A 17,644-nucleotide genomic window follows, 5' to 3' on the forward strand; every position below is an offset into this window, starting at 1 on the left:
CCCCAGGCTTCCTCTTCTTCTCATTAAATTTTCTATGAGAGAGTAATAATAACTGTCTTAAAGGGTTTATTCATGTAATGGCATCATGGGCAGGCAAAAATTTTATTCCTCAAGATCTTGAGCTCTTGGGTAAAAACATTTAAGTTTGTATGGAAAAGTATCAAGATGTGCCTCTTGGCTCTCAATTTTTCTTTAGATTTCTGTAGCAATATCCAATCAAGTTGAAGATATATCCAACAAATACCATCTCTAAGGGATTTTATTCTTCCAAAATCATCTCAAACATGTTTTTAATTGTTTTATCATTTTTCCCCTCATTAATCTGATATCATATATTGCTTCATATTTCTATCATTAAAAACTCCTTGCCTATTTTCTGCTCAGATTTATCTAAACCTTCATATAGTGGCAACAAAATAATTACAGAAAAACTGCTTTCAGCTTTATATTTCCTGCTTCATATTTGTCCACCATTTAAATCTCAACATCATTGTTTTTTGAAGTTTTTCAAACTTCATTCTTTTTAGTCATTTTTCTAACCATTGCATGCAAACTTCTACTTCTATTTGTTTTATTAGGCCTATATTGTGGCTTTTTGTTTGTTAGTAGCAATAATATTTGTTTACATTGGTTTATCTATTCACAGTATTCTAGGCATTTTCCACTTGGGAATCAAAAACACACGATCTATAGTCCCACCATTTGTTTTTGTAGATAAAATTTTACCAGCGTACAACCATACACACTCATTTATGTAACCTGAGTAGATGGTATCCCATTATAATAGCAAAGTACAGTAGTTAAGATAGAGAATATATAAAGTTTTTAATATTTTGCATTTTATGAAAGAAGTTTGCCAGCTCCAGCTCTAGATAATCATTTAATTTGAATTATACTCATAAAATATTTCTTACAGAGAAATCTTCCTCAACTTCATTTCTTCCAGCCTTGAGTTCAGTTTTCAAAGGCCTTCTCAAATCACAAGCCCTTCATGTGGTCTTCCAAGAATCCTCAGTCTTATTACTTTCTCTATATTTATTGAGATTACTAGTTATGTGATTTACTTTGTAATTACATACAAAATTTTGTTTAAAGATTTGCATGATGTTAACTACTTCATACATAACTTTTTTCACTTATCTCACATTTTACTAATGAAAACATTTTATTGGCCTATTAACTTCTTTCTCATTCTTGCATAAACATTAGCAGTTGACAATTTTGGAAAATAGTAATTATGAATAAAAAAATTAACAATCCTATGATAAATGTATAGCCACTAATAAATGTATTGTGAGTAACTTGTATGTTTAACAAATATTTTTGTTTATAAAATTCCCTTATTTTATCAGGGATGTAGCTCAGGGGCAGAATATATGCTTACAATGAATTTGGCTTAGAAGTTAGATCCTCTGGACTGTAAACTAATTAAATAAATAAAAGAAAATAATATAAAACAATTAATAAAAGTTTCCCCATTATAATTACCATTTGCTCTATACCATAGACTTTCTATAATATATGCTCAAAACAATAAGCATGTGTTTTACTTATGAATGAAAAGAGCCCAAAGTGACTCAATTACCTAAAATGGAATTCAAGAAAGAATGTGTAAACTCTGTGAATTAAATTTCATGCATCTGATTATTTTCATAAGTATATCTTTTTCAGCAGCCTACCTCCATTTTATTATGTACTCCCCCAACAGAATGTTAAGTTTCTATATATCAGTGATTTCAAAGAGTTCTTAAAGTTTTGTCTCTTATAAGACTTGAGAATACTGCATAAAGTTTCTGCTAAGTCAATGATCTAATAAACTACCCTCATCTTCACCACATCAGAGTTAATTTTATCTAACCAGTAACTAAATTATAAGTTGATGACATGGATGGCAAAAATTCAGAATGTCAAATAGATGCTTCATATAGGTCTTGATTTTTCATTCCGTTCAATTGAGTACATTATTTTGGAAAGGAAAGCACTCAGAAAGATAATTATTGCCCTCTTCAAAAATAGTTTGATCCAAAAAAAATAGTTTGATCCTTTATGTATATGCCTTTATATTACAGATGTAGGAAGAAATCTAAACTTAGAATCTGTTCTAAGTAAATCTGTTGATTTACCACTTCAGCACCATCTCTAGTCACTATTAGAATTATGGAACTGGAAAATCTCATTTAAGACCATAATGGCAAGAAAGAATTACTTATCAAACATATAGAAAAAATATCTGACTTACAGTCCATAGTTTCAATATGTCATCAATTAAATATTCTACAGCCAGAATTAAGTTATTAAAGATTTTCACTTTTATATGGCTTTTCAAAATGACTGACTTATACAGGTTTAATAACTTTTTTTGTCAGTGGTGGGGCCTGAACTCTGGGCCTAGGCTCTGTCCCTGAGCTCTTCAGCTCAAGGCTAATGCTCTACCACTTGAGCCACAGAACCACTTCCGGCTTTTTCTGCTTATATGGTGTTGAGGAATTGAACCCAGGGCTTCATGCATGCAAGGCAAGCACTCTACCACTGAGTCACCTTCCCAGCACTAATAACATTTTTTATAACCTATAATTTACAGTTGATAATCTCAAGAGTATACTCTTGTTTCAATTAGGAAAGATAGTTGAATGACTAGGAAACCAAGATTGTGAAACTACTGTAGGTCCTGGGAATACATATGTAAATGATCATTAAAATTTCTGGGTAAGATATAAAACATTTATATTGATTGCCATTTCCCTGAACAAATTATGAAGACTCCATGGGATGTGTATATTTTGGACTCTAAAATGATGCCAACATTATATATCTTTTGATCTTAGAATTATTAATTTTAAGTAGCATTCAAGAAAATATTAATAAATAGTAAAATTATCTTCCATAATATTGTTTAAAATAAATCCCTTAAATTGTTTCTACTACAGTTATAACAGTTACTTCTTGTTAGTATATCAGACATAATATTTATTTCTTTCTATTTCTCTGTGGTGATAGTGAAAGTGTACTCTGTTAAAAGACAACATTTTTGCAATACAAAAGATCATGATGTGGCATAAGCAATTCATAAACTGTCATTTTTCAGCAATAAATACTGTAAGAAGTAGAATTGTTTTGTTTCCTTATGAAAAATGACAGCAATAAGAAAGTATGCACTTTGGTCTAATTTTTACAAGGTGTTCAAAGGACTTTAATCTTAACTAACATTTCATTTAATAAATAATTGTTGGATATTTTTGTTAAAAATCCACAAATAGACTCTGGGAAAAAATGTCAGTGGCAATGTTTAGCATACAATGTGTATTCTAAGATCTAGAGAAGGTAGCTGGGAAGGTCTATGTGCAAAGTCCTACATTAGCTTGTCAAAGGGCATATACAAATGTTTTAATGCATTGTCTTCCAGCATCTACATTTCAATACCAAGTAAAGAAGCATTTGTCCTGAAGGTATTTTTGCTGCAGGTTCTGCTTAATGCATTGGATTACAATACAAAATACTCCTAAGCCTCACAGGAGATAAAGTTCAAATTGAAAACAGGAGTTCTTATCTTTCTAAGGATAAGAGGACCCACCCAGAAACTACAGAGAAAAGGAGACCATAGCTAAATTACCTTTAAATCAATTGGCATCCTTCAATTTCAATGAGAAAAGCTTTTCTTTCATTAGTTCATTGTTTTCTCTAGAATGCCATTCAACATGTGAACTTTAAGGTTTTCATCTTTTAGTTTCAGCTTCCATAAAGTGTAGAAATGTGGTCACATGTCATTGTTTTAGAAAAAAAAATCTAACCTTTCATTCATTTGTAAAGCTGTAAATCAGGAGTTTTTAAATTCCTGGAACCAGAGAGCATATTTAAACACAGAAAAAAAACCTTCTGTGCAACTACTTCAGGATAAAAATTTTTTTTAATTCTTTTTTAAAAAGAATTGCGACTGGGACTTGGAATGTAACATAGTAGTAGTGTAATTGCCTAGCCTGTGCCTGGTCCTGGGAACTACCTAAAAGAAAGAAGACCTAAGTGTGCCATTTAGAGAAATACAAATAAACATCCCTAGATGTTGTGTTAAAAAACATTAAAGCCACTCAGCAGCAGAGCTTGTGTGTGATATAGTGAGCTCACAGTGTGCTTTAAAAGGTAGCAAATATAGATGAGTTAAAAAGAAAGAAAGAAAGAAAGAAGACCTCAACAGTTCAGTGCTTTTGAAATTCAGATTATTCAAATTACTTCTCATCAATAACAATATGGACAATCAGCTTAAGTCTATATGGATTGAAGAATTACTTCTTTTTTTTCTTTTTTTAAAAAATAAGTTTTTTATTGCAAAAATACTGTACAGGGGAGGGGTTACAGTTACATGAGCAAGGTAATGAGTACATTTCTTATCAAGCATTGTTGTCTCCTCCTTTGTTTTTCCCCTCTCATCCCTTCCTTCCCATCTCCACAACTACACTCCCCCACCCCTACCCTCTGCCTAAATTGCAAAGTTTGTTTTTCAACGTAGAGCCTTGTGCATCTCATTGTTGCAATGGGTCCACCTGTATTCCTGTTTAAACAATTTGTTTTTTCCCTTCCCCTCCATAAATTATACCTACAGCAAATACAGTGAAAACAGGAGTTACACCATGGGGGAAGGAAATACAAAGAATTACTTCTACACACACACACACACACCCTACACACACAGATATACAGGTTCTGGTTCTGAGGCTTGAACTTAGCTTGGGCCTTTAACTTTTGTTTTGCTCAAGGTTAGTATACTATCACTTGCAAGGCAGCTCCATTTCTATTTTTTTTTTTCAGGTCAACTGGAGATAATGGTCTCACAGAACTTTCCTGCTCAGACTGGGTTGGAACTGAAATCCTTAAATCTCAGTCTCCTGAGTACAAGGATTTCCAGTGTGAGCTAGTGGTGTTTGGCTAGAATTAACACTTTTAAAAGAAATATAGCAGGGGCTGGGAAAGTGGCTCAATGGAAGAGCGCTTGCCTTGCATGTATGAGGCCCTGGCTTTGATTCCTCAGCACCACATAAGCACAAAAAGCCGGGAAGTGGCTCTGTGACTCAATTGGTAGAGCACTAGCCTTGAGCTGAAGAGCTGAGGGACAGCGTACAGGCCCAGAGTTCAAGCCCATGACCAAATAAAAAAAAAAAGAAATTAGCAAATATGACATGGAAATCATGTTACTGTTGGTCTAGCAAGAACACTTGGTTCAAAAAGTCTTCTTTAACTATACTATTGTGATAATTATTTGTCAAAGCTCCCATAAAATTGTACTTCTTTTAATAGTTATGCTTGAATGTAAAAGGATTGGGAGACCATAAAAGAACTAGCATTGCCTAAGGAATTGGACATTTGCACTTTTAAAAATCCATTAGACATCTTTTGAAGCACAACTCTTTATATTCATGTTTTCCAACATTAACGATGCATTTTTCAATATTAAAAGGCACACATTTGTTCAGCTTCCTTGTGCATTTGACCTATTTTAATGCCCTTACACACTTGTCATGGCTCAGCGTAAAGGTAATAGGTTATAGGTTATAGGTTACAGTGAGATGAAGGGATGGTCCTTATGACAGTGCATGGATAGGTGTATATCAGAATTTCAGGAATGAAAGTTGAAAATTTTACTATCACTAAGTAGTTATACAAAGGATTTTCCATTCCACAAAGCAGGTTATGAATATAATTGATAAATGTCACCCCTTTTATCATTCTCCCCCATCTCTCCCAAACCTACCCTTTTCCTCAATCTTCTTAATTTTGTATATTATGCATTGAATGTTATTACTATGTTCTTTCCCCTTTCATCTCTTCATTTGTCTACCCCTCCTTCCCTTGATCCCATCCCTCTTTTGAGTAGCTGATTCCTGGTGTTTATTTAGTTGGACTGTTAGCATTTCTAAAGGACTATACCATTTGAGTTCTCCCCTGGATCTATCATATTTCAGTTAATGCACTTAGATACCACCCTGAAGTGTTATATAGTTATAAATTAATTCTATGTTTTATTTGAAACAATACTAGATAAGTTTGAAATGTTTCTGTAAATTGACTGCTTTAGATTTTAAACATTTGAATAAGCCAAAACATAGAAAATCAACTACATAGATTCAAACAAACCCTCTAAGCCTATAACCAGCTTTGAAATGTTCTAATATTTTAACAATATTCATGGTCATTTACAGGATAAAATTCAAATCTGTAAAGGACTTAAGTAGTTGAACTGATACTTTCAACTGCTAATGTCTTATATAGCTATTGTTTCAATTCATTATTACTAAACGAACTTCCTGTGTCTCTTCTAGAAGCTGATAAAGATGTATAGATATGTGATGAGTACTTTTGGTAATAATGTCAGAGATTTTCTTATTAACTTTGCTATTGCTGCTGAGAAACTCAGAAAAATGTTTATATTGATCCAGCATTTTTAGCTAAGTAAGAAAATCTCAAACAGAACCTTCCTATTCCTTGATGTAGCAATACTACTTTCCTCTTCCTGTGCACATATGCACATTTCCTAAATCATCTTTGCAAATATGTGGGAACCAGTGGTATCTCTGCTCTATCTGTCTGTGAAGGGCAATAACAAAACATTACAATCCATTTAGCAGTAAACTATGCATCCTTTCTGCAAGTCTTTGCTTACATTTTATTTGCAACATTTTACTTCCTCTATAAATTTTATTTCATAGTCTTTAGTAATTTCTGGCAATGTAAGTAGATACCCAGATGGTATCTCATCTCCCCATAAGCTAGAAATAATGTCTCAATATAAATTCCAATTCCATCATTTTTATGATTTAAATTCTAAATTTTTGAAAGTGACAATCCATGCAAATATTGACAGAATACCTTTAGTTGAACAGACTAGTTCTAAAATTTAACTATAAGAACATAGCCCATGATTTCATTGATCAACAATAATGGAATTAAAAGGATACCTGATTACGCAGGCATAAAGGCCACTGTCCTGTAGCAATGTTGGTCGGAACCAAATGGAGTCTTCTTCTTTGCTCATCCTACTTCCATCAAAAGCTATTGGTTCTTCAAAGTCTCCTGGACCAGAGCTTTTGTACCACATCAAACTGAGTCCAGCACTTTGGGCCAGGGAGTAATTTGCTCTGATATAACCATAAAACAGTGCACATTTGATTCGAACAGGCTCCCCCACAAGAACTTGATATTTCTTGATGTCAACGGACCAATCAGTGCATCCATCCGCTGTTATAAAACAGAAAAAGAGGGATCAAGAATTAGAGAAATTTCAAGCTATCAGTTAATTTATTCATTTCACAAATATTCACTGTCTATCTATATTTTGAATGCAGAAATGAATAATACTAAGAATGGCCCTGAAAAGTAGTTTACCCTGACATAAAATAATTTATTCCTTACATAGTCTGCTCCTGCTGGTATTTATTTCTAGTCATATTGGTATGCTCATTATTGATTTACTGTCTCTCATTCTAAATATATCTTTTTGCCTGATCTATGAAAATAGGTCTGGGCCTTGTAAATATCTTTCTCCCTGTTATTGAAAATATTCTAATAGAGGGTGCTAGAGAAACTTTGCAAGAGGAAAGGGTCTTGCTTTTTAGTTCCAGCTTGCTTGCTTGACAAGTTCATAGTGTAGTTACTACAGTGAATGGTAGCCAGCAGTTTGACATTTTTTTAAACAGAGCCTCCAGTGAGACATCCTTTCATGAATAGTTTTCCCAAGAATCTTATTTTTACTATTTCTGTCAACTTCCACAGGTTTAATTTCCAAGGAATTCTAGTAGTGTAGGAACTTGATGACCTGCTATTTAGTTAATACCTATAGCTTTCCAGTAAAGCTTAGATCCCTGCTATGATAGAAGAATGGGAAATTTTCCTTAGGTTCTCAGTCTCATTTCTAGGGGTAATAGGAGACATTCCTAAAATTAATTATGGTTCTCTTTTGCTATGAATTATTTGTGCCTCATTCACATGCTGAAATACTAATACATAATATGATGATATTTGGAGATGGGACCATTGGGAGGTAATTAGAGTTAGATAAGGTTACGGAGGCTGTGGCTATTCTAATAAGATCAGTGTCCTTATAGGAAGTCATATGAGAGCTTTTTCCTTTTCTCTTCCCTTGTGCTCACAAAGAAAGCATTGTGTAAACAAACAGGATGCAAGTCATCTGACAGCTAGAATGAGTGCCATCATGTAAACCAAATTGGCCGGGAACTTGATCTTGATCTTTCCAGACACCAGAATAAGAAGAAATAAAATATTGTTGTACAAGCAACTCAATATTTTGTTATGGCATTCCAAGCAAACAAATACATGTTTTTTCATAAGTCAATCCCTTCATTATTCCAATCCCCATTCCATTTAATATTTTTTAGTGGAACTTAATCTGTTCAAATCAATTTGCACTTTTATCACTCTTTTCATCCAGACTGATATATTAGGACTAAATAAAATATAGCAAAACAGTGCATAAGTCAATAAAATAAAAGTGAATTGAGCTCTAGTAATGGTTTCAAAGTCACAGACAAGCAAACAGTTCCTTTTGACTCATTTCTGGGAACTACAAAGAAGAAACTGTAAAAAGAAATGAGGAGCACAGGGTTGCCATAAGGTTGGACCTTCCTTGTGTCTTCAAAACACAATCTTCCAAATAGATATTTTGACATCATTATTTCTTTGTAAATTTATGTGCATTTCTTCTTGTACAGCCTAGGTTGGATTTCACCTTGAAATATCTGCGTTCATGCCTCCTGAAATCTGAAATTTCAGGTTTGCACTACCATTCCTGGTGATATCAATTTTTTTAATCATCCCCTTTCCTCATACATATGCAAAACAACAGGTCCCAAAAGACAGATGCATTCACACTGGGGTCACAGAGAAGTTATAGATTTCCTACTTAGAGTGGGTTGTGGTCCAACACTTAGCAAGAACATAAATTTGGTATTGCTCAGAGTATGCAAATGCTGAACAAAAGGGCAAAAGCAAGAAAACTAATCACAATAATATCTAAGTATTGCAAGTAGGGTTTTCCAATCATGGATTAAAAAGAATGCAACCTAATGGCTCTGAGAACAGGATGAAGCCACAAAATTGAGGAAGATAAATTATGCAGAGGAGAAAGAGCATATATAGTAGAGCAAAGATAGAATTATATTAAACTAATTATTAATGTAACATAAATATATAACATTTAATAAACATTTATGCACCAACCAGTTTACAATTTTTATTTACTCTAAACAAAAGCATCCATTATGGTTCTGTTAGATAACTTCCTGCTCCCTATATCTATAATCTGTTCACCACCCACTTACATGACTTCCTTTCTGCGTCTATGTAACTATCATTTCTCAAAGAGGCCTTTTCTAGTGTCCTCTATGAAATACTGTTTACTTATCTTGATCATTTGATCTAGATTCTTCTCCCCATGAATCTTTGTTGTAGCTGACATTATGTATCCATTTGTATGTTTGCTTTTTGGTCTCCTCAAAAGAATGCAGCAACTTTGTCTTTCTCACTCTTTTCTTTGTAACTCTATTGCCTTAAAGTTCCAACCAACCAATTGAATTGATGACACAACTTTACAATTGAAAAGCTTTAATGACATCTAATAAGTGTGAGTGTTTTGATTTCTATCCAGCTATGTTTGAACCTAGAATTCTTTCCCCCACTACTCCTTTATATTTTTTCTTAATAAAATTGTTGATTTCATGCCATTCTTGATTTACTCAACTTTAATTAACATATTTGAGTCTAAGATTTTTTAAAGGGATATATTGATGCATTATCTAGAGGAAATGTGCAGGAAGCTTGGTAGAAATCATTAATTTCCCAGGCATTGCCATCCTTCCTGTTAATGATGGCTAGGTCATATAATTGCCTGAGCTATGCATCATCACACGCTTGTTTTTGTTTTTGCTTGATTTTATTTAAACAGTTATAATTTTGGTAATAAGCATAAAATTACATTGTTTTACCATTCTCTGGATTACAAGATAATTCTAGACAATATAAATAGTAACTGAAGCTATCTGTCATAGAGGATAGCACTGCTGGTGAAAGGGATAAAACACCTTTAAGGTAGCAGCAATAACAATAAGAAGACTTGGAAATTATTCCAAGTCTCAGAAGATTTGAATGCTAAAGAAAAGTATTTGAAGATAAAAGTAAAAAGAATTCATCTAGAAAGTTCTAAGTGTTAGTAACAAATTACATCAAAGACCAAAGGGAGATTTGTATTGGGAAGATAGGTAGATAGGTAGATAGATAGGTAGATAGATAGATAGATAGATAGATAGATAGATAGATAGATAGATAGATAGATAGATAGATAGATAGATAGATAGGTAGATAGGTAGGTAGATAGATAGATAGATAGATAGATAGATAGATAGATAGATAGATAGATAGATAGATAGATAGATAGATAGATAGATAGATAGACAGATAGACTGATAGATTGATAGAGAGATGGATGGACAAATGATAAATTGATTATATAGATACATATACATATTCAAATTTGCTTTCTGAAAAAAGTGTTGTAAGTCAGTCTTGAAAATTGGGCTTATTCAATATGTCACTGTAAGGAAAAAGATTTCAAATGGCTCAGTCACCTCTAGCAAGGAAAAGCTAGAGGTAAAATTGGAGGAATTACAGGGCCATGAACAACTGAGGTATTTTATGTTCTCTTAGTATGAGAATAGATGAAAGATTTATGCTCAAGGAAACTTTACTGAGACTCAATTAAATTCATGCTGTTCAAAAGTAGATGTAAGATTATTATGTTTTAATAATTTTTGGAGGAAAGAAGACAAAAAAAATTATTTTAAAAATATTTAAATTAATGATGGACTATGGTCTTATGAGGTGAGAGAAGTGGTAAGAAAAGGAATATTTTGCCAGGCGCCGGTGGCTCATGCTTGTAATCCTAGCTACTCAGGAGGCTGAGATCTCAGGATCACGGTTCAAAGCCAGCCTGGGAAGGAAAGTCCGTGAGACTCTTAGCTCTAATAAACCACTAGAAAACCAGAAGTGGCACTGTGGCTCAAGTGATAGAATGCTAGCCTTGAGCTGAAGAGCGCAGGGACAGCTCCCAAGCCCAGAGTTCAATCCCCACGACTGACCAAAAAAAAAATAGGAATACTCTTTATGAACATTTTTCCTAAGTTGAGCACATAGTATCTGGTTCAGTGCCTATATTATGTGTTTCCTAAATCACTGAAAACAAATTAGAGATATAATGACACTTGATTTCAAAATACTTCACCATTTCTTTGGGAATAAAGCCATTCTCTTTAAGTAACTTCAACCTTAAAGGCATCTCAAATCTTAAAGGTATATGTGATCATGTAAAAGTTATCTCTGGATGGTCAGAAATTTCTACTGATACACTGTTTTCCCCTTACATTAACAAACAGTCTCTGTTTACTTAAAACACTCATTTCAAATGCAAATTTCTAAATATTGTTTGTTACATTTTGTAAGTTACTAGGTGATTTTGTTAATTATTTTTAGTAAAAAAAAAAAACTTGTTATCAGCAGTATTTAATCTGTTTTTGTTTCTTCCATAGTAAAATAACCTCTACCAAGCCTTTCAGGAAGTTTGCGCTTGTCTAGGTCTTTCCCTCATGAGAACACTAGAGGTCAATACTCCTCTACAGTACATATGCCATTACATCCAAAGAAAGTTTACCAAGCCATACAATTACGTTGTTGAGTAAGAGTTGGAAGGACCATCTTCATTCCTTTTTGTTACCACTCATAAAGTTCTGCAAGCTTATATGAAAACAGAGGTAGATTTGAGATTCAGAACTAATTGCTTTACTGAGAGTTCATACTGAAGTATCATTTCATGAACAAAAGCTACACAAGCTGGATAATGTCAATATACTCAAATGAGATTAGAGAAAGTATCTTAACTAAGTCACTATTACTATATATGTAAGAGTTCAAAAATATTTCCATGGTAACAGGTTTGAAGGTTGAGTTCTAAAAGAAATGTCTAATCACAAAACTCATACATATTTTACCCTAATATGAAAATGTTAAGAGTTTACTTATAAAAAGGTAAATCACATTACTCTTAAATTATCTGATTGGATAACTACATGAGAATAATAATAAAATAATTAAGTCTCAGCATGTTAACGCCTGCCTGTAGTCCCAGGCATGCATTATCTGAAGTAGGAAGATTGCAAGTTTGAGGTCAGACTGAACAATTTAGCAAGACTCTGTCCCCAAATAAAAATTTGACAAAGACTGAGGATATAGCTCAATGATAGAGTGGTGTCACAGAGTGCATGAGCTCCAGGGTTCCATCTCCAGAACTGAAGAATGTAACATCTATGGAGGGTAGAAAGTCAACCACTTTAGTAATCTGATGTATCCTGTCCACAGCTCATTTGACTGCTGAATGCTAACCGGCTGTAGTTATGCATTTTTGAAAATAACTCTTTTGCAGATAAAAAGAAACGCTTCTGATCAATTTACACCCACTTGAATTGTGACATAAGATCAAAAATTATTACAAGCATTTAAAAAATCTGATCCTTCACTCCATGTAGGGCAGCTTTATGGTTGAACGCTTTTCCTATTGTACCACACCCAGAGTTTATGTGACACCTACTTAGTCAATTTTCTCCTTTTCTATGCTATTTCCCTTCTCCTTATAGATTTTTCCAGAATAACACTCACTCAATCAATCAATACTGAGCATCCCAAACTCCACTTAGTTCTCCATTATGGAAATGTGACTTAAGACAAATTTGTATAATCATGTACTGAGAGTTGCTACCTGTCTATTGCTCTTTCAGGGACAGAATAGATTATAACATACAAGACAATATCCTAAAGTCCATATTTTCACAGTCTGTAAGAAGTTGATCATATTTTGAGAATACAGAGCAGGAATACAAAAATAAAGAAAAGCAAAGAACTAGTTAGGATAATGCTCCAGGAAAGGGAAATGTTTGAGATATATGTCAAAATTTATGAAATTAGCCATACAAACAAAAAACAGACAATAGTGACTTGGACGTGAACCCCAAATTGAAGGCACAAATATAACAGGTAGTACAATCTTATAAGAACTCTAAATTAATTTTTGTTGTTATAACAATTTCAAAGCAGGGAGTAGCTAAGGATAAAGAGAGAAAGTAAACATATAAGTCCTAGAGGCTCTTTAGACACTGTATATAGTTCATTCTTTTTTTCTCTATTGTTTTTTTATTCTTTTTTATTTCTCTTAGCTTTTTGTACCTCATGTTTTGCATAATAGACAATGCAATATGTGGAAGGGAAAGGGAATCACAGAAACAGCAGAACAATGGATGAACCACAGCAACATTGATACTTGACACTATGTCGGATCTGAACATTACAACTTGGGAGGGGTTAGGGAGGGGTAAGTGGAAGATAAAGAGGGTTGGAGTAATGACAACATCTTTAAAATGTACTTATTGCCTTACTTATGTAACTGTAAGCCTCTGCTCGTCACCTTTTCAATAATTTTTTTAAGTCTTACTTTATTATTAGAGCAACTGTTGGGGAGGGTTAAAAAGGACAGTGGAGATGGTCCATATGTTAAACAGTTAGGGATAGAAATTAGAAGGATTTAGCCAGAGAAGTGGTATTGTGGAAGGTCTGAAGTCAGAGTTAGTAGAAAAGAAACAAAGTAAAGTTGGATGGTAATTTAGAAGGCAGATTTGACAGGAGAAGGTGATTGAGTGAATTCAAGCAGCTAGTGAGAGGAATAATGTAAATTTACTTTTCAAGTCATATCTTTTGTCATTGGAGGAAATATCTTTCCCAGTCAACTAGAAAATCAAAATACTGTGTATGTCATGGAGTAATGTCTTTGAAATGTTTTTTTTAATGATACATTCACTTAAAGGTTTTTGACAGAAAATGGAGGTGTAGTTCAAGTGTTAGAGTACCAGCCTTGAGTGAAAAAAGCCAAGCAAAAGTACAAGATCTTGAGTTCAAGCCCCAGAACAGGCATATAAATGAAATGACTAAGACAATAAAATGCACATATACACATGCATGCTCACTCACTCATGCACATATGCATGCAATGATCAAAAGTGGATGTTTGGTTGTGTACCTGTTGCTCATGCTGATAATCCTAGCTATTCAGGAGGCTCAAATCTGAGGATTGCGATTTAAAGCCAGACCAGGTAAGAAAGTCAGTGGGACTCTTTTCTGCAATTAACCACCAGAAAACTGGATGTGGTGTTATGGCTCAAAGTGGTAAAGTGCTAGCCTTGAGTGAAAAACTTAGGAACAGTGTCCAGGCCCTGACTCACAAAAATAAATGAATAAATAAAAAGTGAATGCTTGGCATATTGGCATTTGGTTTTACCCCAGTTATTTGGGGGAAATACCAAACTTAAAACATGATTGTAGCTAGGAAATGTAGGTCATGCACATCTTTATCATGGACTGAAGAAAAGGGTGAGCCTACCTAAAATAGACAAATTCTGCACTTATCTACACTAGCTGTTTCTCTTTCCAAATATGAATGGCAGAATGGAAAGCTGGCATAATGAATGTCATCATATTGAAGAGACAACAGAGAAGCTCCAAAATGATCACCACCAATCTTAGCAAATATCAGCCAAAACAAACCTTTGTATTGTACTTGGTTTCATGAAAAACTCTGTCTCTGACTTTGCTTACCAAAGCACATTTATCTGTAGTGGAATGTTTCCAGAATATTGCTTTAAAAATATATTCAGTGTAACAACTTCGGGAGAGTGCTTTCAAATATTTTGGAGAGATATGTGTGGGTGATAGGAATTGATGTTACTCAGGAAGCTCTGCCAATTATCAGGAGGAGTTTCTAGAAATCTTTTGTCTGGTAAAGCCTGGAAGTTATCATCCATCAGCCTCTCAAAGTAGGTCACTTCCAGACGGGTGCTGGCCTTACTGTTACCATATTTCTCCTGAGATATGGCCCCCTGTGGATCAGGAATCAGCTGGTCTGGAGATAAATAGGAGCCTGGTAGTCTAGTTAACCTTCTATCATATCTTAACCTACAAAATCTAGCAGGCATTTCAAATTGGAATCCATAATTCCTGTACATTGTATAGTGTACATTTTCTCATGATTTGCTTTAAAATATTGTTCTCTATTCATAAACCAGAATTGAAACTACAGAACAGGAAAAGGAAAGTAAAACACTATAAACTAGTCTTTCATTTACTAAGGTTTTAGTCAGTCAAAATCATTCACTCTATAAAATTTTGTATAATTTTCTACCTATATCTAATAATTGCACAATAGTCCATATTGCTACATTATTTACTTAACTGTTGGGTTAGCTTTTCCTACTAGATTTGAATGTATAAAATAATCACTTTTATTTAAAAAACTATGTCAAAATTCTTCAACCTTTTCTTCATACACTAAAATATATTACTTGTTCCACTAATTCTGTTTCTTTAGTGGAATTGGAAGTGGAACTATCAAGGGAGTAAGTATTTTAAGGTATTTTAAGATAGATATATATATATATATATATATGTATAAGCAGATTATGAAAATTACCTCATTGCTTTATTTCATATTAGCTATCTAGAAAAGAACCTATATGCTAAGATCTTAACTCGAAGGTAATATTTTTGAAATTGATGTCCAAGAACATTTTATCTCAAGTTACAAAATATAGTATTGGCATAACTAGCTTCATCTGACAACAATGCAAAATTATTCAGTCATCACCTATCACTTCTAATTCTCTGACTAGATTCATCATACATGTTTTTCTCTGCTTAGCATTTCAAATAATTTTTACTCAAAGCTATAATTAGGTCTATTTGCTTCTGTACTGCCTTTCAACAAAAGATTGTGTTAACAGAAGCTTTCCAGGTTTATTTTATCCTTACTCTACAAGGTAGTATAGTACAGTTGAGAAATCACTTGAGCCTATATCTGGCATAAAAATAGCGAAGTACCTTAATGAAGGTAAAGGGATATGCTACCTGGCTTGGGATAGCCTTTAGCTCAACCTGAGCAGCCTCTCTAATTCTTGGTGCCTTGATGCCTGTTTGCTCAATAAAGACCATACCAGTGTTTTGTATTTGTTCATCTTTCCATTCCTTTGTCACCGTTTCCTTTACTGGGTCACTGAGTGGAGGCCTCTTCCTTCACTAAAAGGGTTTTAGAGGGCAGGAGTGTGAGGCCTTAGGTTTCATCCACAGCACCACAAAAATGATTGTTTAGATTTAAAGCTTATGACAAGACTTCCAAACACAAATAAATAAGGAAAAAGATCTAGAATTTGCCAATGTCATCCAGTAAGGGAAAGAGACGCCATCATTGTGAACAGCAAGCTAGAATTTGAGTAAAGTATGCTCAAAGTCAATTTTCAGAGTCAACAGTTCCTTAAAGTCAACAGCCTATTTTTCAATAGGGTCTCTGCAAAAGCCATACTATTCTTAAGACCTTGACATCCAGAGTAAATAGAAATATGCTTTTCATTCTTCCTGAGGAGGAACATCCAAGCTGAACCAAAACAATTCATTGGGTTAGAGTTGCAGTCTAGTCCTAGTCTTTCCTTGAATGACTCAAACTAAAATAGTGGCTCTCCTCAACCGCCAATGCTCCCCAAATGGAAGCAAAAGGAAATTACACATATAAATGTACTGCACTTAGATCTCATAAATTGGGTTTCTTTTAAGTTATTATGTCATGTGGCATTTTCCCTCCAGAATTTTAGACCTATTTCTGAGCTAAAGAAACTGTAGACGCAGAAGGAAACCAGTGATAAAATGTCAGACAGATTTCAGTGAGGCCTTGGGAAATCTACAATTGCTTTATTCCTCAGGTTATGTCATTCACTGATTTACCCAGCACCCACTGTGGGCCATGGAATGGTCTAGGTATGGGTATACAGAAGGGAAGGCAGACAATATTCATAGCAATCTAATGGATAAAGAAATAAAAAGAAAGCAGGTAAATAGGCCAGAGAGCTTAGGATATTCATAATAAGGTTATCTGATTCTGTCTTTGGCATTGCATTCTTCCTGTATGACTCGTGTATTCATTCTTCTTTTTCTTCTTATAAGGACCAATCACATTGGATTTAGGGGACACATTACTGCAATATGACCTCATTTAAATGAATTGCATCTGTAGAGACCTGATTTCCCAATAGGATCACATTCTGAAGTTCTTGAAAACATGTAAAATTTAGGGAACCCAGGTTAAGTCACTATGTATTTTAATCAAGGTTGATTAGTGGGTGGACTTTTCTGGATAATCAAATTGTCTCATGAGGTTGATAATATAATAATACATACTATATAATATACTACATATAATATATATTCCATTTAATAATTAGAATAAATTAGAATAAAATAATTGTTATTTTGAATATAATTTAACTAAAATGCTCACTGGGAAATATGTGCAACTAAGATTCACTACAATAAACAATATTTGTCATTGTTTTTCTAGACATGAAGGTAGAGTTTGGAAATGTGTGTGTGTGTATGTGTGTGTGTGTGAGAGAGAGAGAGAGAGAGAGAGAATTTGTGTGTGTTTGTGATTTCTAGACAACTTATATCCAGATAGAAATTCAAATTCCAGACAGTCAAGGCCCACTCCCTGAAGCCTTTATTTCTG

The 17,644-nt window shown here is 33.8% G+C and overlaps 1 protein-coding gene and 1 long non-coding RNA gene across 2 annotated transcripts in view; one reads left to right on the plus strand and one right to left on the minus strand.

The window, feature by feature from the left end:
* Window positions 1-17,644, minus strand: part of Il1rapl1 (interleukin 1 receptor accessory protein like 1) — a 1,186,632-nt gene that overhangs the window by 564,311 nt on the left and 604,677 nt on the right. Inside the window, exon 4 of the mRNA XM_042692436.1 lies at window positions 6,945-7,224. Coding sequence (XP_042548370.1) covers window positions 6,945-7,224 — 280 coding nt within the window. The remainder of the gene's footprint in view (window positions 1-6,944; window positions 7,225-17,644) is intronic.
* Window positions 4,020-14,779, plus strand: LOC122118598. The gene is made up of 3 exons (XR_006149417.1): window positions 4,020-4,101; window positions 13,409-13,418; window positions 14,768-14,779. It is a non-coding gene; the product is annotated as an uncharacterized LOC122118598 (long non-coding RNA).

This window comes from Dipodomys spectabilis, unplaced genomic scaffold (assembly GCF_019054845.1).
Source record: "Dipodomys spectabilis isolate Male_0828 unplaced genomic scaffold, ASM1905484v1 ptg000156l, whole genome shotgun sequence".
NCBI classification, from domain to species: Eukaryota; Metazoa; Chordata; class Mammalia; order Rodentia; family Heteromyidae; genus Dipodomys; species Dipodomys spectabilis.